Below are 24,057 nucleotides of genomic sequence, written 5' to 3' on the forward strand. Positions count from 1 at the left end.
TGTATATATTATATAATTGATATATATCATTTTATACTTATATCATGTCATATAGATATACAATCTATATCTAGATATGGATTTTATGTATATATGAGATATAGATATACATATGATACATCATTGATCTGTAATGTACACACACATGCATATATACACATATATACATTGGCATGGACCCGTGAATTCTTATTTTGTGCAGTGGATTAAAATGCTTTCCTATCAGTTTTACTTGGATGCTCAAACTGTCCCAGATTTGGAGAGGGGAACTCCGTCCAGCTGGCTCCATTTCCTTCCAGCTCGGCCCCACAGTTCGAGGACTTCCTGATATTCTGGCACAACAAGATGTTCCTGGCTCATCTTGTACTTCCCCTGCCCAGCCCTGGAATCAGCCATTTCTCCAAGGAGCCCTGGTTCCCTGGTTCCTTCTGGTGGAGAATGGTGTCTAAATAGGCAGGAAAAAAAAAAAAAAAAAAAAAAAAACCACTCTGGCAGAGAAAACAGGTTGAGAAAAGAGATGCTTGTATCTCAAAAACAACAGACAGATTTGGGGAGAGTCTGATTTGGGGAGAGTCTGGTTCCTTACCCCATCCAGATCTGATGATGGAGAGCAAAAGCCTAAACCCAGATGCTGGCAATGGTCTGAGGGGCTCCCCAGTCCTATGAGACAGGGCCCCCTCCCCCTGTAGAAGCTTCGAGTATCTGATGCTTGCTTTCCCAGACTCCCTTGCAGCTTGAGCACCATGTCCAAGGAGTGGGGTCCAGAGAGCTCGGAGGGGAGCAGTGGGGGCTTCAGGAGCAGCATGTGGAAATGCCAAATTTAGGCAAAATAAAATAACAATAAAATATGGCATGGGACACACTTAGCCCCAAAACCGACTTATTGCTTATCCGCAGTTCCCGTTGAACGGGCCTGCTGTTAATATGGCACCCCCGGTGTGGGTCTAACCAGAGAGTCCGGGCTCCACCCCAGGGGGCTGCAGAGAGCCACGGCCCTGCCACCAGGCCAGTGGGTCCCCTCAAACAGCTCTGCAGCAGGACCTGGGAGCCATTCCTGGCTACACAGCTTCCCCACCTGGTCCTCCAGCTCTCCCTGAGATTTTGTGGGATCTTCAAGGTCCTTTTAACAGATCCTTTATCTGCTTAAATGAACTCAAGTTTCTGGAAAGGGTCACCTGCTCCACGTCTCACAGAGCCAAATCCAGCTGAGGAATAAGGAGAAAGTCTCAGGTCAGTTGTGGAAAATCCAAGAGTAGAAGGGTCTTATTTCACACTTCCACTCAGAACTTGCATTATTCCCTACGCTCCAAGCTGAAGCACCCTTGGAAGAGGGGACTGGAAGGAAGTCCAGGGCAGAGCAAGCCTGAAGCTGCCCAGTGAGGCAGCAATGTTCTGGCTTGGTGTAGGAGAGCAGGCGGAGGCTCCTGTGTCCCCAAAAGAGAGACCCAGGAGAACCTGAAGATCTCCTCACAGGGAAAGGGCATGGATGGGAGACCCAGCCCTTTCAGCAGATGCCACCACAGAGAACACAGCCATGATACCTTGTAGCTGGTGCTATCCTGAACAAATGGTACCCATAATCTCAGAGCTCCCTGAAGACCAGGAACGCTACATGCACCCTGATCCCAATTATGCATCCATCCATCCATCCATCCATTTTCCAGCTATCCCATCCATCCATCTCTTCTCCAACCATCCATTCATCCATTCATTCAGCCATCTATTCATCCATCTATCCTTCCACCCATCCATCCATCCATCATCCCTATGCATTCTTCCATCATCCCCATCCATCCATCCTTTCTCCAACCATCCATCCATCCATTCATTCAACCATCTATATATTCATTCATCTTTCCTTCCATCCATTCCTCCATCATCCCCACCCATCCTCTGTCCATCTGTCCATCTAATTGACATTTATTGATGACCTATTGCATTCCAGGCGCCGTCCTAGTTCCTAGACATACCACAAATGAAAAGAAAGCAGACACAAATGTGTGTGCTCACACATGGAGCTTACATCCTCCCCCACATGGGGGAGGCAGGCAGTAAACAAGAGGACAGGTTGTACTTATCCTGTGTCAGGCGGTGGTGGGAAGGGTAGTGGGGGAAAAGAACCCAGGAAAGGGACTGGGGGAGGCGGGGAGGGCACCAGTGCAGAGGGTGTGGCTATTTAAATAAGATGACCGGGGAAGACCTCACTGCTAAGAAGGGGATGGCTGAAAAGGGGCAAGGTGGAGGCGGGGTAGGAGCTCACAGGAGTCCATGAGGAGAGCTCTGACGGAGAAAACAGTGAGCCTCGTGAGCCTCAAGCTGCTGAGATGGGGGTGCCTTGGCCAGGGGCTCGGGGGAAGCCAGCGTGGAAGGACAGAGTGGCTGAGGGAGAGGGAGAAATGGTGGCCAGGTCAGAGACGGCTGTTTGTCCAGCTGTGGGAGGGACTTAGGCCTCAAGTCTAGGAAGCCGGGAGCTGTGGGTGGGGTGGGCTCTGAGATGAGAGGGAGAGGCTCTGACTTCTTCTCTTTTTCTTTTTTTGAGACAGAGTCTTGGTCTGTCACCCAGGCTAGACTGCAGTGGCATGATCTTGGCTCACTGCAACCTCTGTCTCCCGCATTCAAGCGATTCTCCTGCCTCAGCCTCCTGAGTAGCTGGGCTTATAAGCACGTGCCATCACACACGGCTAATTTTTGTATTTTTAGTAGAGATGGGATTTTGCCATGTTGGCCAAGCTGGTCTCAAACTCCTGACCTCATGATCCACCCTCCCCGGACTCCCAAAGTGCTGGGATTACAGGCATGAGTCACCACACCTGGCCGAGAGGCTCTGACTTCTGTTTTTAAAGAATATTAAATGCCAGCCCAAGGAGAAGGTAGAAGGAGAGCATTCTGAATTAACTGACTTAAACCTGAAATAGTAGGAAAACCAGGATGCATCTGCTTGAATGAGGCGATAAAGCTTTATTCCACCAAGTTGGTTGGCGATGGGGGAGGAGGTCAAGTTTCATTATGGAAAAATAAATTTGTGGTCAGATGCAATGGCACAAGCCCGTAATCCCAGCACTTTGGGAGGCCAAGGCGGGTGGATCACCTGAGGTCAGGAGTTCGAGACCAGCCTGGGCAACATGGTGAAACCTCGTCTGTACTAAAAATACAAGAATTAGCCAGAAGTGGTGGCACGTACCTGCAATCCCAGCTACTTGGGAGGCTGAGGCAGGAGAATTGCTTGAGCCGAGGAAGCAGAGGTTGCAGTGAGCAGAAATCTTGCCACTGCACTCCAGCCTGGGTGACAGCAAGACTTGGTCTCAAAAGAAAAAAAAGAAACCACGCTTCTTTCTTCTCCAGCCATTCAATACTGGATGAGATTGCAGGTAAACACCCGATTCGAGCCACGCCGCCCCTCACCTCCATTCTCTCCTGGACTCACTCCAGGAAGGTCCTGCATGCGATCTGGCCCGGCTGTCTGCTCTTTATTGAGTTGAGCCTGCTAAAATATTATAACTTGTCTTCACAACAACCCCATGACATAAGAACATTATTGCAGCCATTTTTCAAATGAGAAAACTGAGGCTTGACTTAAATCATTTGGCTCAGATAAAGCAGTTAAGAGGCAGAGCCAAGAGCCTGGGTCTCTCTGCTGATCCAGCCACGCTTTGTGGATGTGGTGATCACACCTGGAGCACACTTGCAGAGCCATCCAGGTGCACAGCAAGAATCAGAAGTCCCACATCCCAGCTCCACCCCTGCTGCTGTGTGTCATCAGCCATCAAGGTCCCTCTCCGAGTCCCAGCGGGAGACCAAGGTCACATGGCTGATAGGTGCCTGAGCCAGGCTTCCTTGCCACACAGACACTCTGCTCCCCCCACCATCTCACAAAGTCTCCGTGTTTCTGCCTTCTGAGGTTTCACCCCCACCCTGAGTCCTCAAACTTGACTCACCAGCTGCATTCGGGACACTTTACCATTCCCAGGATCACCAGACAGCAGCGGGTAACTGAACAGTCAGGAGCTCATGTCATGGAGTCCCAGGGCAGCCCCTTCTAACCATGTGGTCTCGGGCAAGTTCCTTAACCTCTCTGTGCCTCAGAGTCCTTATCTGTAAACAGGGGACCATCACGGTTCCTGCCTCGCTGAGCGGTTATGAGAAATAAATGAGGTAATATGTGAAAAGTACTTCACTAGGACTTGGACCCAAGACTGCTGAACAATATCCTAACAAGGAAGGCATTGTCAGTGTGTTTGCTAACAGCAAGATAACACATGAACAGTTCTAAAAATGGCTGAGCAATCAAGGGGGCCTCGAGCAATAAATGGTGAGTGGCACAAGGTCAGGGATAGCCAGGTCCGTGCACATTTACGCCTCTCCACACTCTCAGATTTTTACTGATGCCATTCCATCATGGAAGCCATGAGCTCCACGGAGGTGAGGCAGTTCTGTCTAGCACTTCCTGTTGGCTCCATAGGGAGCTGCAGGCACACAGGCTCAAGCCATGCCAGAAGTGGGCCAGTACTGCAAACCATACCTAGTGGGATACAGTGGGAAGCTTACTCAATGTGTACATGTTATGGATGAAACCTTCCGCATCAGACAGAGTAACTCACATCAAGAGGAAAGGACAGGCTGGGTGCGTGGCTCACACCTGTAACGCCAGCACTTTGGAAGGCTGAAACGGGTGGATCACTTGAGGTCAGGAGTTCAAGACCAGCCTGGCCAATATGGTGAAACCCCATCTCTAGCAAAAATATAAAAAATTAGCCAGGTGTGATGGTGTGCACCCATAATCCCAGCTACTCGGGGGGCTGAGGCAGGAGAATCGCTTGAACCTGGGAGGCGGAGGTTGCAATGAGACAAGATCACACCAGTGTACCCCAGCCTGTACGACAGTGAGACTCCATCTCAGGAAAAAAAATAGAGGGGGGAGAAGATAGGAGAAAGGGTTAATGAACCAGTCTAAGGAGAGTGATGTGGACAAGAAGAACATCCTGGCCTGTCCTGGTCGTTCTAGCTGTGTGGCCTTGGGCAAGTTTCTTAACCTCTCTGTGCCTTAATGTCTTTACCTGTAAACAGGGCACCATCATGGTTCCTGCCTCAGTGGTCCATCAGCACCTTCCAAGGAAGCATCTTTGATGTGGGCACAGCTTTCAGTGGCAGATCCTGGGCACTTATCACAAGTGACAGCATGACCCTGTCTGTTAAGACTGTCGATTCCAGCTGGGGGAATCCTGCTGTCCTGATGGCCACAGAGTCTTTTGATGGGGACTGAGAGAGGAAGAGAGTGTGCCTGTAGTCCTTATCCAGATAGGGGCAGTCTTTGTGGATTAGGCAAAACATCTGGTCCCTGCTGTCATGATGTCTTTCAAAATGTAGGATGGAGTCTTTTTCCAGGATGGAGTTACTTATGTCAAGGAAGTGCTATACTGTTCCTATATCCAGTGCCACTTTGTTGAATGAATGAGTGAATGAATGAATGAATGAATGCACAGCTGATGACACCAACCCTGGAGGAGTGTGTGTGGACACTGGTCCCGTTTTCCAATTCCAACCGCTCTAGGCTGCCGGTCAGGATGTGTGTGGCCGTATACAGCTGCTCCACGGAGGAAGGGGGCAGAAAACTTTGACTTCCTGGGTGGGAGAGACAGCTGCCTCTGCTTCCACCAGCTCAGCCCTGGGGAGAAGAGGGTTTGTTTCTGTGACTCCTCTTTCTGACTTTTTCCCTGGGCCGTTGGATGTTTTCCTGTTAAAAGAAGGGACTACAAAGAGGCAGAAGGTAAATGGGGATGATTTCTCCCTAGAGAGCTGACGAAGAGCGTGGGGAACCAGGAGCCTCGTGGAGAGTTTAAACCTCCTCCCTCCTCGCTGATCCCCTTGCCTGGTGGGCTGGGCTTGGGAAACTGATGGAGAAAAGGAACTCTGTCTCTCCTCCATGTGTGTGCGCGCGCATGTGTAAAGGGGGAGCCCAAGGGAAAGGAAACGGATCAAACATGAACCCATTTCTTGTGGCTGAGCCACTGTTTCCCTGGATCCAGAAGTAATGTAATGCAAGCTGCATCTTTAACATGGTGTGATAGAAACCAGACAGCTACTGTATTTCCACATTGCTCCGTCCTACCTGTGCCAGGCACTGTCTTCGGCTTTACAAATATTTGTTTCTTCTTTTTTTGAGACAAAGTTTTACTCTTGTTGTCCAGGCTGGAGTGTAATGGCAGTGATCTCAACTCACTGCAATCTCTGCCTCCCAGGTTGAAGTGATTCTCCTGCCTTAGCCTCCCAAGTAGCTGGAATTATAGGAGCTGTCTAACACACCCGGCCAGTTTTTTGTTTTTTGTTTTTTTTGAGATGGAGCCTTGCTCTGTCACCCAGGCTAGAGTGCAGTGGCGCAGTCTCAGCTCACTGTAACCTCCACCTCCCGGGTTCAAGTGATTCTTCTGCCTCAGCCTCCCGAGTAGCTGGGACCACAGGCGCGTGCCACCATGCCTGGCTAATTTTTTTTGTATTTTTTTAGTAGAGAAGGGCTTTCACCACGTTGGCCAGGATGGTCTCAATCTCTTGACCTCGTGATCCGCCCGCCTCGGCCTCCCAAAGTGCTGGGATTACAGGCGTGAGCCACCGCGCCCGGCCTAATCTTAATTTCTTAATCCTCATCGCAGCCCCATGAGGTAGGTATCATTATTATCGCCATTTTACAGAAGAAGACACTGAGGCACAGAGAGGGTAAGTGACTCATGCAAGTTCACACAGGCTGGAGGGAACAGAACTGGGATTTGAGTCTGAGTGACCTGGTTCCTGAGGCCGTCAATTGTATAATGCACTCAATTTTCCAAGGGCATCGCAGGATAGTTCTCAGGTCCCAGACTCCTGGGTCAAAACCAGAAGCACGTCATGAAGAGCATCACATCAAAAAGGACAAAAAAAAAAGACGTTAGCCAGGGCCTGGGTGCAGCGGTTCACACCTGTAATCCCAGGACATTAGGAGGCCGAGGCAGGCAGATCACGAGGTCAGCAGATCGAGACCATCTTGGCCACGGTGGTGAAACCCCGTCTCTACTAAAAATATGAAAATTAGCTGGGTGTGGTGGTGCACACCTGTAATCCCAGCTACTCAGGAGGCTGAGGCAAGAGAATCACCTGAGCCTGGGAGGCAGAGGTTGCAGTGAGCCGAGATTACGCTACAGCACTCTAGCCTGGCAACAGAGCGAGACTCCATCTCAAAAAAAAAAAAAAAAAAAAAATCAGCTGGGTATGGTGGTGCTCACCTGTCATCCTAGCCACTCAGGAGGCTGAGGCAGGAAGCTGGTTTGACCTCGAGAGGTCGAGGCTGCAGTTAGCTATGATCCCACCACGGCACTCCAGCCGGGGTGACAGAGCAAGACCCTGTCTCAAGAAAATAATTCAATTTAATTAAATGCAGATACTAATAGTGCGCTCATCACTGGCTCTGTGCTCAGCAAACTTTATCCCAATGGCAGTGATGTGGATCAGAGTGGCGACCATTTCACAGATGAGACACTTCACTCCTTGCCCACCACCCAGATGCTAAGGAGGGAGAATCCAAGTCTCAGCCTTCCAGACTGTGTGGGCTGGTTTTTCCTCTAGTTGCTTTGCCAATTCAAGAGCAACAAACCCCACCACGTGCCACGAACTAAGAGGAAAATTATTTCTTGAAACAAAAGGGCACTGAATACAGCGGGAACACCCCGAGGTGTCGGCAAAGATGGGTCCCAGCTTGGAGTGGCCGCAGGTGCTCCTGTCTGACCCCCAGTGGCCCCTTCGTGTGGAAATTCTGCACTGCCCCAGGGACCGGGGGACCTAACCCCAAAGTATGGTCAAGGAAAGGGAGTTTAGACGCCACCAGCGTCTCCCAGCGGCCTGTGTGGCCTCACCTTACCTCAACACCTATCTTTCAGAACTGCCCCGGGTATCTCACTCACCAGTCGGTGACAACAGACAATTTGACAATCATAAGAGTGGGCAGGTGTGGGCGTGACTGCAGGCTGGGAGTTACCTAGCAGAAGATCACCAGGGGCTGGGGCTGCCTTCGGCCACCGCAGGAACCCTCCCGGCTCAGGAAGCAAGGCCTGGAGGGGTTTCCGAGGATTGCTGTGTCTAGCCCCCTTCTGCTCAGCTGTCTCTCCCGTATCTCTCTTTAGACTAAGAACCAGCTCTATTTCTCTGATAGCAGAATGAGAGCGATGGAGCCGTTCTCAGCACTTCGGATGGCAGATGCCAGAATTTTGTGGGTGTACAGCGATGCATCACGCTGGCTGGTCATGGATCCTACATTCTAACAAAAAGACAACGAAACAAGATGTAAGGATGACTCAGAAAGCGCAATGCATCCACACGTGAGTCACGATGCTGCCCCAGCGTCGCGATTTCGGAACTGCAATGAGAGCTCTCTCATTCTGTCAGCACATGAGTTCTCACATGAATGCTCTGGATTGAGCACAGAGATAGAGTGGTTCCCAGAATCAGGGGAGGGGTAGACAGGAGTCCCCAAAACAGTAGCGGTAGTCAGTGGCAGGTGGCTTTGAAGCGGGGGATTTTGTGTGTAAAGACAGGGAGGCTTCCTGGCGGAGGAATCTGGTCTGTATCCTAGGAGCAATGTTCATCCAGGGTGCTGGGATGAGATTTGCATCTCGAAGGCTCCTTCTCATGGCAGCATGGAAAATGGCTAGGCAGGGCCAGCATACAGGCAAGGAGACCTGTTGGAGGCTATTTCCCAGCCCGGGTGAGAGATTTCAGCAGCTCAGACTAGGGTGGTGGCTACTGGGATAGAGAGAAGCTGGTAGAGAGAAACTGAGGCAAAAACACTTGCTTGGGAGTACACGGGCTTTGGGGAGAGGGAGAAGGCAGGGTCAGATGCCTTCTGGTTGTCTGGCTGAATAAAGCCAGACTGGTGGTGGTGTCCATCCAGGTACCTTTGAGTTGAGGAAGGAGGTAGAAAGAAAAATCGTGGCCATAGTAAATTAAAAAAAACAAAGGGTGATCTATGATATGACATCATCTTCGTTTTACAATGCACAGAAAAAGACGGAAAGGAAACTTACTACCGATTAAGAGAGGCGCTCTCTGAGCAGGGGACTGATTTCTTCCTACTTTTGACCGTGTCCCAAATTCATTAATGATCAGGTCTGATATTGTAAGTAGCAGAAGCTCTGCCTCTGCCCTGCCAGCGACCAGCTGCGTCTTTCTAAGGCACCGCCCGGGCCTCTGAGCCCTCCAGCTGCACCGGGCTTTGGTTTGGTTCTCGTTCCCAGAGCCCATAGCTAAGTCACTGGGCATGGGCGGTGCTGTCCACGCATGAAGGCCACGCTCTTCCACCTCCGCTAGATAAGTAGCAATAGCGGAAGTCGTAGTAACATTTGTAATAGTAAGAGTAGTAACAGCAGCAGTAACAGTACTAAGTGGCGGCTGTAGGAGTAACACTGCTATTACTGGTAGTAATCCTAGTAGTGACAGTAACGTAGTGTCAGTAATAGTAACAACGGAGCTGGTAAAAACAGTAGGAGCAGCAGTAGTGATGACGGGCATCGCACTACTCACAGTAGCCACGGCCTCAGCTAGCGTTTAGTGCTCACCGCATGCCAGACACCTTTGTCAGCGCGCTCAGAGACAAATGCATTCACTCTCCAAGACACCTACGAGGAAGGCAGTGCTGTCACCACCCTCCGTTCACAGATAAAGAAACCGAGGCACGGGGCTCGTATGTGATTTGCCCGAGGTCTCCCCACTATTAAAAGACGGGGCCACCAGGCACAGTGGCTCACTCTTGTAATCTGTTGGAAACAGATGTTTGGTGCCGCACAGAAAAATTAGCACCAAGACAGAGGATCTCACAGCAAAGCGATTTTTACTTTTTGACTCCCTGGACTGCAGGAAGGGCACCCTCACTAGCCATGTTGCCACGAGGGTACAACGAACAAAGGAAAAGCAGACAGGTTTATCCCTTACACATTTGGCATCGTCCTTACAGCTCTGTCTGATCTCCGTTGACTGGAGCCAGACCTCACAATCTAAACTAAAACCCAACAACTTGAAACGTTTCTAACCAGGTCAAAGCAGTGACGAGCCGGGACGTGCCTGTGAGCACGTCCAGCACAGATATCTTGGTTAAAGTACAAGGACATAGAATGTACCACATGCCTGTAAGCATGGCATGTCTAACAGCTGCATAGGACAGGGCTTAACAAAGAGTTATTAGCGCACTTATGATTTTTTATTTAACGAGAAAGGAAATTTTAAAGAGGGACTTTTCTACTTCCCACACAATCCTAGCACTTGGGAAGGCCAAGGCAGGAACATCACTTGAGTCCAGGAGTTGGAGATCAGCCCGGGCAACATGGCAAAACCCCATCTCTCCAAAGAATACAAAAAAATTAGCCAGGCATGGTGGCATGCAGCTGTGGTCCCAGCTACTCGGGAGGCTGAGATGGGAGGATCACTTGAGCCCAGGAAATTGAGGCTGCAGTAAGCCCAGAACGCACCACTGCACTCCAGCCTGGGCCACAGAACGAAACTCTGTCTTAAAAATAAAGAAAGAGGCAGGACCAGGACTTGAATACAAATCTGTGTCACTTCAGAGGCCCTGAGTGCCCTTTCGTCCAGACCAGCAGCTGCCCATGAGTCCCTGGCAACATCTCAGCATCTGTGCCCCACCTTCAGGGACTCGGCTACGATCTAAGGTGAGTGCCCATGCATGGAGGACCCAGGCGTTCTGCCTCAGCTAAATCAATAGCACTAGTAGGAGTAGAAGTAGTAACAATAGCAATGGTAGTAACGGTCACGGCAGTGGCGGTGGTCACCGTAGCAGCGGTGGTAGTAACAGTAATGGCAGGAGCTCACTGCAGCCTCCACCTCCGCAGTTCAAGCAATTCTCCTGCTTCAGCCTCCCAAGTAGCTGGGATTACAGGCACCTGCCACCACGCCTGGCTAATTTTGTGTTTTTAGTAGAGATGGGGTTTCTCCATGTTGGTCAGGCTGAACTCCAACTCCCGACCTCAGGTGGTCTGCCCATCTCGGCCTCCCAAAGTGCTGGGATTACAGGCGTGAGCCCGCGCGCCCAGCAGTGAACCTGCAGCTGTAACAAGCTCCCAGGGGATGCTGATGTGGCTTGCCCTGGGAATCCCGCTTTGCGAGCTGCTGCTCTGCGCCAGTCCTTCCTCCCTGCAGGAAACTGTCATGTACACGAGTGCGTGTTCATTCAATACTCAGCACTCACCACGTGCCAAGCGCTGTGCTAAGCACAGAGGGTGACAAGGCAAAACAGACAAGCCCTTGCCCTTGGAGCGCTTCAGTCCCATCGTCTGCTCTTCTGGCGTTGACAGCAGGGACCCTCTGGGCTGAGAGGGCCCTGGGGAGTGGATGAGATGCCTGCTGGCGGAGGGGACCTGCCCGTCCTGGGGAAGGCTCAGTTTGTTCTTGGCCCTCAGCAAATCTATTATCCAAACCTCCCCTCCAAACCAGTTACATAAGTGTTCCCTGAGGCCCGGAAACTTCCAGATGGCCCTGTGGCCCACCCCACCAGCTGCTCCTGGGATGTCAGCTCCGGCCATTTCCCGGGCCCCAGAATTCCCAGAGCAGCCAGACATGAAGCAGCTGTCTAAACGCCAGGAAGGCCAGGGGCGCCGAGGATGCGGGCAGCTGGCAACAGCCTCTGCGCACTCCTGGCCTCTCTAACAGCCGCTGGGCCCAGAGGGCAGTGGGGGCCCCAGTGCCAGCAAGGGTGGGACAGGGTCCCTGTGACACCAGACATCTGGGCCCCCAGCACACACCAGCTGTCCGTCAGCCCCCAAGGGAGGTGTGCCAGGAGCTCCCCCTAGCTAGAACAGTCCACGCTGCCCCTCCCTTTCTGCTTGGGCACATCCCTGGTTCCTTCTGCTCCCACTACCTGCTCCCAAGCCATCTTCACCATACCAGGGAACCACCAGGGGCATCAGAATCACCCGGAAACCATGTCTAGAATGCCCATTCCTGGGACCTGCCCACAGTCTAACCCCGTAGTTGTGAAAGCTGGCCCAGGAGACTTTAGTTTTACAAAGTCCGAGGCATCTTTGATGCAGGAGTTGCTCAGGCCATGCTTTGATAAACGCTAACACAGACGGCACGCTCTCATTTTCTAGGACACATGATCTCTATGCAAGGGATATTTTATATCTAGATATGTTTCTCTGTAGCTACCACCTGTCTACTTACCTACAGACAGATGATGGATGATAGGTACTGATGTATCCCAGGACACACAAGCCTCCACCTCACCTTCACTTGGCCTTCTCTCTTTCTGTTTCCTATAAGGACACCTGCCACTGAATGTGCCTCCCCCCACACTTAATCCAGAATGACCCATCTCAAATCCTTCATCACAGCTGCAAGGACCCTTCTTCCAGATGAGGTTCCGGTCATAATTCTTTGAGGTTAGTATGTGGACGGATCTTTTTGACAATTCAAACTGCTACAACTGTATGATATAAACTAGTAATTTACATTAGTTTGATTAGACTATCCTGAAGAATATAAACTATTCTGACGAATGTAGATATTCTCTTTGAAAACTGGAGCTTGCCAGGCATGCTGGCTCGTGTCTGCAATCCCAGTACTTAGAGAGGCAAAGGCAGGAGGATCGCTTGAGCCCAGGAGTTCAAGACCACCCTGGACAACAAAGGGAGACCCCATGTCTACCAAAAAAAGGGAAAAAAACAAGTTTGAAAATTGGACTTCAAGCAAAAAACACAGGAAAGACATTTGCGTTCAAGTTCCCCAGAGGACGGAGCCTCAGGCTGCCTCTGGTCCCCTCTTCAAAGTGGGCGGGCTTTGTACGACAGCCAAGCAGAGCAGCCAATCAAATGGTCAGATTTTTCTTAAAGGTCACAAACCTTCCGTTATGGTCTGCCCATAAGCCCCGTGCCCGCTTCACACCCTCGCGGTTTCTCTCCTTCCTTCCCCAGCCTCTCTGCCCCACTCCCTTTCTGGTCTCCCCAGTAACTGGCCGACCCTGGGCGTCTTCCCTTCTCCCCGGGCTCCCTCTCCCCTGCAGAGTCATCCCATCCCTTGCCTTACACACCATCTGCATGTGTCCCCCCCACACACACCACATCGTCTTCCACTCTTGCGTCTCTGAGGCCCCGGTCCATGGAGCCCACTGGCCAATGGCCATCTCCACGCCTTGGCTGATGCCTCGGAGCCTGTCTGGGCTCCTGGCCTGTAAAATCATGATGACTCTGGAGGGCCGCTGTGCACGTGCAGGAGGCTACAATAAGGACACTCAGCACGTGGTAAGCGCGGAAGGTCTGAGGATGGTGCCTTCTAAGGACGCATGCAAACGGCACAGCCGGCGCCTCGAGGTGGAGGAGGCTAGGACTGGGAAGCAGGCCCTCCCTGGGTCAGGGGTCAGGGTACACAGCTGTTCAGCAAGACTCTTGGGAGGACCCTCCCCTTCCTTCCCTGGTGCATGAAGCTCCAAGCCACGGCAGAGCCTTCCTGTCCTTTAGCCACAAGCCATGGGCTTTAAGTGTAAATCTCCCCCAGGAGATGAGAATCAAGGACTTGGATATATTCTCACTAAAGTGCCTATGACTGACAGCTGATCAGTTTCCAAGAGAGAACAAGTATGAGGACCCTGGCAGTGGGGTCCAGGGAGTGGGCACCCTGGCTTCAGGCAGCACTCAAGGGGCTCCTCCCCCTCAAAGGGGGCAGTGCAGAATTGCCCACCACCAGAGGGCAGCAGAGCACCAGGGACCAATTTCTACCACCCCCGGAGGGGTGAGAAAGGATACCTCTAACCCCAATCCAGCTAGGCAGCCCCTCTTCCTTCCTGTCCAATATGTGCTCCATCCATGCAAACCAGGGGTCCAGAGAGGCCTCCAGGGAAGCAGGAACCCCGTTTCTTAAAGGCTGTTTAGCCCAAGTAGTGACTGAAGCCCTTGACCTGTTATCCAAGAAAGGGTCCTAGGCCCAGCCACCATCCTGGGGACTTCTGAATGCCTTAAAGTGGGGTCTCCAGGCCAGAAGCAGCAGCCTCATCTGGGAACTTGCTGTAAATGCAGATTCTCGGGCCCCACTCCAGACCGACAGATTCAGACTCTCAGGGAGTGGGCCTGCAAGGTGGGTTTGAAGAGGCCGTCCGGGAAATTCTGATGCAGCTCAGATATGAGAACCGATGAATCAGGCCAGATAGGACCACTGCTTTCATTTGCACAGCCTCATGCCAGTGCTGCCATCAGCAAGGACACCAAGGTGTGGTGGCAGTGGCCTACATGACATGGAGGCTGGCCTGGAACAAGGGACTGGACTGTGGGCCTGGCCTGTGCTGGGTGCAGCAGGAGGTGGCTCCTATGTCCTGATGAATGAATGAGCCAGGTATGGTGGCGGCCTCTGGACACACAGTGCCCATGACACAGCTCCCAAAGGATCCAGAAGGAAGAGTTAAACGTAGCCTCAGGGTTGCCAGTTCTCCAACAGGAGCACTTCTGTGGCTGAAAAGGAGCCCCAGTGCTCCGCAGACCAGGCCCTTAAGTAGAGGCCACTCGTCGGAAAGCATCAGAAGGGAGGGGAACCCACTGCCTGGATTCAAATCCCTGATTCATCCAAGCTGGGATTTGAATCTACCCAGGTGTCACAACCTCTCTGATCCCCAGCTTTCCCTCCCTGTCGACTGGGGACAGTCACAGAACTGACCAGATAAACTTGTGGGGACAAAATAAGATCATTCATGGGACACCCTGGCCCGTAGTAAACATTCACCAGTATCAGCAAATTTTCTTAATAAACACGTCATGTGTGTTGTAAAAACCTACGTGTTCTCAATCTGGCTGATCCTCCAAAGGTGAAACATAGAGTCTCCAGGGGACCCAGCAATTCCACTTCTGAGTTCACACCCAAGAGAAGTGAAAACTTATATTCACACAAAAATGTGTGCAAGAATGCTCTTGGCAGCACTATTCACAGCAGCCAAACAACTGGAAACAGCCCGCATGGAACATGATTCGGTCATGAAAAAGGAATGGTGTTCAGGGACGTGCAGCAGCGCCCATGACCCTGAAGAGGTGACCCTGAGTGAAAGAAGCAAGACACGGAGAAGCACAGACCGCATGATGCCATTCATAAGAGATGTCCCCAGCAGGCCAATCCGGCGAGTGAAAGTGGATCTGTGGTTAGCAGGGGCTGGCGGAAGTTGGGGAATTGGGGGTGATGGCTAAGGTACGGGGTTTTTTGGGGGCAATAAAATATTCTAAAGAGGATTGTAGTGATGGCTACACACCCCTGTGGATACACCAAAAAAACACAATTGTGGGCTTTTAACAGGTGAATTGTGTGGAATGTGAATTATATCTCAAGAAAAGCTGTTAAAAAAACCCACACTTCTCCGTGAGATTGTCCACTGCGATTTCAATTGCTAATGAGAGAAAGCAGGTGCACCCCATGAGTATTTTAATTTTTCCCAAACTGATCCCTAAGCAAAATAGTTTAGAAAAGGTGCCTGAGGCCACGTGCGGTGGCTCACGTCTGTAACCTCAGTGCTTTGGGAAGGAGGCCGAGGCAGGCGGATGGCTTGAGGCCAGGAGTCTGTGCAACTTGGGGAGACCCTTATTTCTACAAAAAATGTTAAAAATCAGCCAGGCATGGTGACATAAGCCTGTAATCCCAGCTACTCGGGAGGCTGAGGCAGGAGGATTGCTTGAGCTCAGGAGTTGAGGCTGCAGTGAGCCAGGATCATGCTACTGCACTGCAGCCTGGGCAACACAGCAAGACCCCATCTCAAAACAAAGGAAGACAGAGAGAAGAAAGACAAGGACAAAAAGAACAGGTGTGTGAGCTCAATTCCACGTCCAAGTTAGGGGCTCTGTCTTGAGGCCTCCTTCAAGTGGCCGGGCCTTCATAACACAAAGCAGAGCAGGGCATTAAGAGTTGCATTTTAGTTTAAAGGCCACAGACTTTCCCGACGGATTTGTCTATAAACGCCACACAGTCCTTGAAGTGAACTGAGCTCCCCGAGTTCCTCAGGGGTTCAAGGCAAACAACATCAAAAGACTCCGGCGCCTCCAATCCCGGAGAGCCAGGCCGGGGCCCGTGGCCATCCGTGAAGCCAGCTCCGGGAGGCCTGGCCTTGAACCTGGCTGGACTTATCTCCAAGACGATATGTTCTTGCCCAACTCCAAGTGTTTGACCAGAAGATGAAGGCCCAGCCGGGGTCCCCAAAAGTGAAGGGGAACCCATCAGTGATCAGAGGGAAGCGTCCCTGGCCCAGCCCTGGCAGGGTCACAGACGAACAGATGGGGCTCCTGGCACAAGGACCCTGTGTCTTCTGTCCCCACCCTCACTCAGACCCTCCCACAGGGTCTCCTCGCCATGCCATTGGCCTTCAGGCTCAGAGGGTGGCCTTCAGGTTCCCCGCCTTGACCCCGGCCATCTGTGCGCCCTGCCCCTCCTCCCACTCCCAGGAGCCTCTGGGCGTCCGCTCAGGCCGTCAAACCCAGCTCCACCAGGCCCCAGCCATGTGTCCTTGGCCAGTGCCCTCGCCAGGGCCTCAGCCCCCTGTTTTCAAGAGCTTGTGAGCTAAAGCCGGCCGGCCCTGAGTCCAAAGCTGGGTTGAACTGGCATTCCCGCTGGCTCCAGCCTCTGGGACGGCTCCTCCTCCAGCTCACTGCCCTCCGCCCTGCCAGCTGCAGCTCCTCCCGTGCCCCAGAACCGCCTGGCACTCCGGGGCTCCCAGGCTCATCTGGGTACGACTTTGCCACCCGACAGAGCCCTCTGCACACCCCTCCCCAGCCTGGCCTATCGCGGCTCTTCACGAAGACGCTTCATGGAGTGAGTGAGTTTCCAAAGCACTTTTCCTTCCTTGATCTCATTTGGTCTTCACAGCACCTGGAGCGGGCAGACCGGCTGCTGCTCCATTTTACAGGTGAGAAACGGAGGCTCAGAGCCCTGCTCCGGGCCAGCCCTCTCCTCCCCTTCAGCGTCACGGGATTTCAAGATGGTGGAAGAGGGGTGCTGGCCCACATGCCCCATTACTCAGAACAGTCCTTTGAAAGGACACCCTTTAAACAAAGCCTCCCAGTCCAGGCAGGGCGAGCGGTCGCATTTCCCTGGGCCTGGCTGGGCCCGTCCCAAGGGTGGGGCTGTACATTAGCCGACTCAGTCCTGGTCCCAGGCCCAGCATCTGGCCAGAGCCAGAGCCGCTTGGCCTCCCTGGCCGGGCCTCAGACCCACAGCTGTGGCTCAGTTTACGTTACTTGCCAGGAAAAGAGGAAAGTGGCCCGGGACCCTGAGGGCCACTCTTAGGGAGGGAAATGTAGACAAGCTATTGAAGCCGGTGAGAGGGGATGGTTCTTTGCAGCCAGTTCCTGCCACAGCCGAAAAACAAAGCAGAGCAGCCCAGAGGCTCCGATGCCAGGCTGGACCCGAGCCTGCGCCCAGCTCCTCGAGCTCCCGACACCATGACCTTGGGAGACCCTGGGAACCCGTCCAGCCTGTTTCCTTATCTACAAAATGGAGAAGGGACTGCCTAAAAATTATCCTTTTTCTGAAGGGCAATCAGGCTGTGTAAAGGGTTTGTGTCGTCTGGGAAAGGTTGGGCACAGTGCCAGACACATAAGTAGTCCTCGATGTGCGTCACTTATTTTTAAAACGCTTGCTTATCAGTGAAATTCACTGGAAATCCTGCAGGGAGAGGCAGAGTGAGAGAAAGCTACATTGGCAGTGCAGGGGGTCCTGGGGGGTCTCTCGGTGAGGGAGGAGCAGGAGGAGAAGTGGTTGGATGTGACGGAGCGGGATGCTGCGGCCATGAGCGAGGGTGGGGGCTGGTGCCGGCATGGAGAGGCGCATGGAGAGGAGGAAGGAGCAAGGCCACATGGGCCTCCAATCTGAGGGATGTGGTGGCATTTGAGAGGCTTTTAGGGGGTCGGGGGAGCAGGAGCGGGGGAGGGGGTTCTCAAGAGCTGTTGTGGCTGGAGGTGGGGTCCACCTGGATGTTCTTCCGGAGTTCCTTGGCAGTTGCAGAGCAGAGACTGAAACTCTCTTCAGCTTCTGCTGGCTGCTGGGTTATTTCTTTTTTTTTTTGGGACGGAGTTTCGCTCTTGTTACCCAGGCTGGAGTGCAATGGCGCGATCTCGGCTCACCGCAACCTCCGCCTCCTGGGTTCAGGCAATTCTCCTGCCTCAGCCTCCTGAGTAGCTGGGATTACAGGCACGCACCACCATGCCCAGCTGAATTTTTGTATTTTTTTTAGTAGAGACGGGGTTTCACCATGTTGACCAGGACGGTCTCGATCTCTTGACCTCGTGATCCACCCGCCTCGGCCTCCCAAAGTGCTGGGATTACAGGCATGAGCCACAGCGCCCGGCCTGGGTTATTTCTTTGAGGACTACAAAGTGCTGAACCCGTGGGCCCTGGGAATGATCCGGGTTGCAATTTCTGTCCTCAGTTGATGGTAGGAGGCCCGGTGGATGACCCCAAAAGGGGTGAAAGACACCAGTGGCTGGGTCTGAGTCGAGGTGCAGACCCCACACTCACATCAGGACTCAGAGGAATCATGGAGAACCCAGGTGGCCAATCCCCCCGCACCCCACTCTCAAGCCAGAAGCAGCCTTGGGGTTAAGCAGGGGTGTGTGTTCCCCAGGACGTGTATAAATTCACTGCAGATGCAGTGGCTAAAACCAGCCTAAGTGCATGGAAGGCCCCGGGGCGCGTCATTCGGTGTGATGTCAGTACCACGTTAACGGGGGAAATCGCTTCCCGGCTGCAGCCCTGTGTGTGGAGTCTGCACGCTCTCCGTGTGTGTGTTTTCTGGGGGCACTCTGCTTTCCTCCTCCATCAAAGATGGGACGTCAGGGAAATGACACGTCTCCGTGGTGCCAGGCTGAATGGGAGTGGATGTGAGAGAGCATGGGTGTGAACGCGGGAGTGGGTGTGAGAGTGTGGGTGTGTGTGGGTGTGGGTGAGTGTGGGTGTAGGTGGGTGAGTGGGTGTGGGTGTGTGGTGGGTGTGGGTGGGTGTGGGTGTGGATGAGTGTGGTGAATGTGGGTGAGTGTGGGTGTAGGTGGGTGTGGGTGAGTGTGGGTGAGCATGGTGGGTGTGGGTGAGTGTGAATGTAGATGAGTGTGAGTATGGGTGAGTGGGTGTGGGTCCGGGTGAGTGGGTGTAGGTATAGATGAGTGGGTGTGGGTGACTGGGCCTGGCTATGGGCATGGATTTGGGCATAGGTGTGGGTGAGTAGGCGTGACAAGGGCATGGTATGGGTGTGGATGTTGGTGAGTGGGTGTGAGTGGGTGTTGGTGAGTGGATGTGGGTGAGTGGGCATGGGTATGGGTGTGGGTTTGGGAATGGGTATGGGTCAGTGGGGTGTGATGAGGGCATGGCGTGGGTGTGGGTGAGTGGGCATGGGTGGGTGTGGGCGTTAGTGAGTGTGAGCATGGGCGTGGCTGTGCGGAATCAGCAAGATTCATCCCTTGCTTGCCTTTTCCAGCTTCCTAGAGGTCGCTCACGTCCCTCGGCTCATGGTCCCTTCCTCCACCTTCAAAATGCGTCACTCCGACCTCAGGCTCTGTGGTCCCATCTCCTCTCTGACCCTGGCGCCCTCACTTTCCTCGCACACAGGACCCCTGTGATGACGTTGGGCTCACCCAGCTAATCCAGGAAAATCTCCCCATCGAAAGGTCTTCAACTTAATCACATTTGCTAAGTGCCTTTTGTCACATAATATCCCATATCTACGGGTCTGGAGATTAGAACATGGACATGTTTGGGGCCATTATTCCAACGAGCACACACTACACACGCTGTATCTGCACAGTTGGTGCAAGCAGCCTCCATCTGATGAATGCGCCGGAATTTTATTCATCTGACTTCAACTTCAGTGTTTTAATAATAACCTCCCTTCCCGCAGTCGTCACCAATATCCATACCCTCTTCCCCCTTTGGTGATAGAATGTCTCAGCTTTTCATTGGGCAGAAGACAATTTGGTTTAAACTACATTTCCTAGCCTCCTTTTCAGGGAGGGATGCCCACGTACCTGTGATTTCGCCAGGTGAGCTTAAGCACAAGCAGTCTGCTCCACTTTCTACATTAGGCCCTTAAAAAGAATGGGCATGAGCTCCAGTTGCCTTTCTTCCTTCCCACTATCTGGGATGTAGACATGATGGCAGGAGCTGAGGCAATCACTTTGGATCCCAAGGTTAAAAACCATGTGTTGTTCTCTTAGATTCTGACATGGGAGAAATTTTAAAAATTAAAAGTAACAACAAAGAAAACCCATGTGTTGAAGCCAGTGGAGCTGCCCTACCAGCCCCGGGCCAACTCTCTTTGCGCTATGGGGAGAAACAAGCGTCTATCTTATTTAGAATCGTGTACTACAGGGCCTCTCTTTCACCACAGCTTACACAGTGCCTAGCTCAGGCCCTTGGGTCTCTGTATCTGAGATGAGCCTCTGGTGAGCTCCCGGGGCCTCTGCCTCCTCTCCTGCTCCTCACCACTGCTGAGCGTGTGGAAAGTGCAGGCAAGATGATGAAATTCCTGTGACTCAGGCAGAGAGGGGGACTTGCCCACAGCCCTGGCCGCAGACCTGCGCCACAGGCCCCCCGGTCGTTACTTAGAAACGCTGGCTCCAGCTCCAGCCTCGTGCGTCGACCTTCGATCTGTAATGAGCCTTGACCAGCGGGCATGCACATCGCCGCTAGAGAAGCTCCGGGCTTAGCTCTGCAGAGTTTCACATCTGTCCCTGTCCCCTCCCACTCCTCCCACCCCAACTTACTGCACTTCCAGCGGCACCCCAAATCCCTAGGGCCATCCAGGCCCCCATGAGGGAAGCAGGGAGTAAGCAGGTCTAGACTTCCCAGCTCTGCTTTAGCAAAGCCAATACCACATTTTTTGTTGTATTTGATGGGTTTCTGCAAAAGATTAATTTGCTGAAATACAGAAGTGGGAAAGCCTGGTCCTGACTAGTGTTCACTTTGGAGAATGCTGGAGGCTCGCAGGCCTCGGGCAGCAGAGGCAGTGGCTGCAGCGGGCTGCAGGAACCCAGGCTCCCTCTCTTACGTCCGTGACCGACAGTTCCCCACCTTCCTTTGGAGGACGCAGATTCCATGGAGCCTCGTCTCCAGGTGCATTTGAGACCGTTATTTCCGCTTAGACAGTGTTGGTTTTAGGTGATTCCGACGCATGTGCTTAGTTGTTGGATGTTTACTGCTTGCCGGCACTGACCTCTGCATTGAGAGTCCCCACTGGTGACAGCCAGCCAGCTTTCCTCCTGCAGGCTGTGTCTCAGCGCTGGAGGTAGACAAGGAACGCGTAAGACAGAAGGTGTGTCAGCGACACGCCTGCTCCGGAGGAAAAAAGGGGAAGGGGGGCTTCCTGGAAGAGGAAGAAGGGGGAAGGCCCCACGGGTGCAATTACATTGAGCAGAAGGGACAGTGGAGGGTAGGCGCTATGTGCGTGTCCAGGCAGAGCTGTCCAGGCAGAGGGAACGGCCAGGGCAGGGCCTGAGGTCACAGCATCCTGGTGTTTGCCAGACCTCGAGGCTGGCCAGAGCATCCTGGCTGGAGGCAGGGGAGTGGCAGGAAGGGCGCCCAGAGAGCAGGCAGGCACGGGGCCGTGGGAGCATCTGGTCCGGCCTAGCAGGTGTTGCTGCAGGCCCCAGTCGGCGCCTCTGAACGCACAGCATGGCCCACGCCGGCACCTTCTCTCCTGCAGTCCCCGAGGGCTCTCTCTGACTGCAGGAGCACACTCAGGGTTGGTAAGGGGCTAGCCAAAAGGGCTGGAGAGGAGGGCGCCTAACTCCTTCCTGTTCACCCAGGGCATTCCTGGTTTCAGCATGGAAAGTCCCACATCCCAGACAACCCCTTAGTGCCAGGTAACCTGTGACAGCTGGTCACTCTACAAGGAGCTGATGTCCCCAGAGCAGCCCTCCAGCAATGAAGGCCAGGCACAGGTGTGGGTGGCCAGGCGCAGTGGCTCATGCTGGAAATCCCAGCACTTCAGGAGGCCGAGGCGGGCGGATGGCCTTGAGCTCAGGAGTTTGGGACCAGCCTGGCCAACAGGGTGAAACCCCGTCTCTACAAAAATTATGAAAATTAGCTAGGTGTTGGTGGCTCATACCTGTAGTCCCAGTAACTCAGGAGGCTGAGGCTGGAGAATTGCTTGTGCCAGGAAGTGGAAGTTGCAATAAGCCGAGATCATGCCACTGCATTCCAGCCTGGTGACAGATTGAGAACCCATCTCAAAAAAAAAAAAAGAATAGCTATAGAAACCCCAGCTCCCTGCCCGTACATGGGGTGGCTCTGAGGCATGCTGTGATCACCCCTAGCATCCCCAGCAGGCACCCCATTCTTTACTGCCTTCCGCCCCCCCCCGCGATACCTCCCCATTCCCTCACCTGTGTTCCCGGGATGCACCTCCCTCCCCTTAAACTATATGCACCCAAATCCTTGCTTCAGGCTCTGCTTCTGGGGAATCCAATCTAAAACACAAGGAAGAAGAGCTCATGAATATTTGGGGGGTCTAGGCCACCCCTTTGAGCTACCCCTGACTCATCAGAAAGGTTCTTGGAATTTGGGGCTGTCCCTGCCGTGAGGTCCCTCCAGCCCTGTGCCAAGTCCTGGCCTTGAGTCAGAGCACATCACAGCTGAGAAGCAGGAGCACCGTGCCTCCTGAGCACTGAGGTCACCCCGGCTGCTCTGCCGCAGCCACCCTGCCCTCTGGCCCTGCCGCAGCCCATCCCCAGCAGGAGGAGGCCGGGTCACAGCTGCGGGGAGCTGTCTGTGTCCTCAGGCGCACTGCTGGGAACCCCTGGGTTCGGGAGTGGCTCCTGCCCACTGCCAGGCCATCTGATGCCCGGCCAGCCTCCCAGTGCTGACTCTGGCCTGCCTGCCTGGCGTGGCTTCCGGCCTGTCCTGAGCTGCTTGGTCTGTCAGCCTGGCCTGCACTTGCTCCGTCTCCTCCGCCCGGCTCTGCCGATGCTGACCTCAACTTGCTTTCTTGGCCTCCAGCCCCTGGCCTTCCTCTCTCTGTTGCCAGGGGGAGGCCAGATGAGATGATGAACTTAGCAGGGCGGCGTGAGGCTCTTTTCTGTGCCCTGGCCTGGCAGGGGCTTTCGCCCAGTCAGTCAGACTTGGGCCAGTGTGGCCTGCCCCAGCCAGCCAGGTGGCCCCTGCTGTTCTCTGCCAAGCCTGGGGAGTGCTGCGTGATCACATGCCCCAGAAACGGTGGCCACTGGAGCACAGCTCCCCACACACCAAGCACACGGCCCTCAAAGTGTCCATGAGCCACACCTCACACCTGCAGCCATGCCTCACACCTGCAGTCACGCCTCACACCTGCAGTCACGCCTCACACCTGCAGCCACGCCTCACACCTGCAGTCACGCCTCACACCTGCAGTCACGCCTCACACCTGCAGTCACGCCTCACACCTGCAGCCACGCCTCACACCTGCAGTCACGCCTCACACCTGCAGTCACCTCCCCACATTCACCACAAAACTCAAGCCTCCCTCCAACCAGCCCAGACCCTGGCACTCACCACAGGGAGCTGCAGGAAAACTGTCTTCACTCAGCTCTAATTCCAAGGAGCTTTCCAGAAGCCCCTTTCCCACCACCTGAATTCCATCCTGCACCAGGTCAGCTCACCGAATGTTCTTTTCTTCTCCAACTAACATCACTGAATTGGCTGAATAACAATTTTGTTTTTTTGGTCATGGCCATAAAAGAATGATGGGACTGGAGGTTTGCAAACCGCTCTTTCTTTCTCTCTTTCTTTCCTTCTTTCTATCTCTACTTCTCTCTCTCCTCTTTCTCTCTTCCTCTCTTTTGTTCTTTCTTTCTTTCCTTCCTTCCTTCCTTCCTTCTTTCTCTTTCTCTATCTTTCTTTTTCTTTCTTTCCTTCCTTCTTTCCTTTCTTCCTTCCCTTTCTTTCTTTCTCTCTTTGCTTCTTTCTCTTTCCTTCCTTCCTTCTTTCTCTCTCTCTTTCTCTTTCTCTCTCTTTCTTTCTCTCTCTCTTTCTCTCTCTTTCTCTTTCTTTCTATCCTTCTCTCTTTCCTTCTTTCTTTCTCTCTCTCTTTTTTCTTTCTTTCTTTTC

The 24,057-nt window shown here is 53.2% G+C and overlaps 1 protein-coding gene across 1 annotated transcript in view; it reads left to right on the forward strand.

Moving 5' to 3' along the window:
- Positions 1-24,057, forward strand: part of CRISPLD2 (cysteine rich secretory protein LCCL domain containing 2) — a 117,973-nt gene that overhangs the window by 91,346 nt on the left and 2,570 nt on the right. Inside the window, exon 15 of the mRNA XM_032284588.1 lies at positions 740-745. Within this exon, the coding sequence (XP_032140479.1) occupies positions 740-745 (6 nt within the window). The remainder of the gene's footprint in view (positions 1-739; positions 746-24,057) is intronic.

Source organism: Sapajus apella, unplaced genomic scaffold (genome assembly GCF_009761245.1).
Source record: "Sapajus apella isolate SASKATOON/1434 unplaced genomic scaffold, GSC_monkey_1.0 scaffold15, whole genome shotgun sequence".
In the NCBI taxonomy this organism is placed as follows: Eukaryota; Metazoa; Chordata; class Mammalia; order Primates; family Cebidae; genus Sapajus; species Sapajus apella.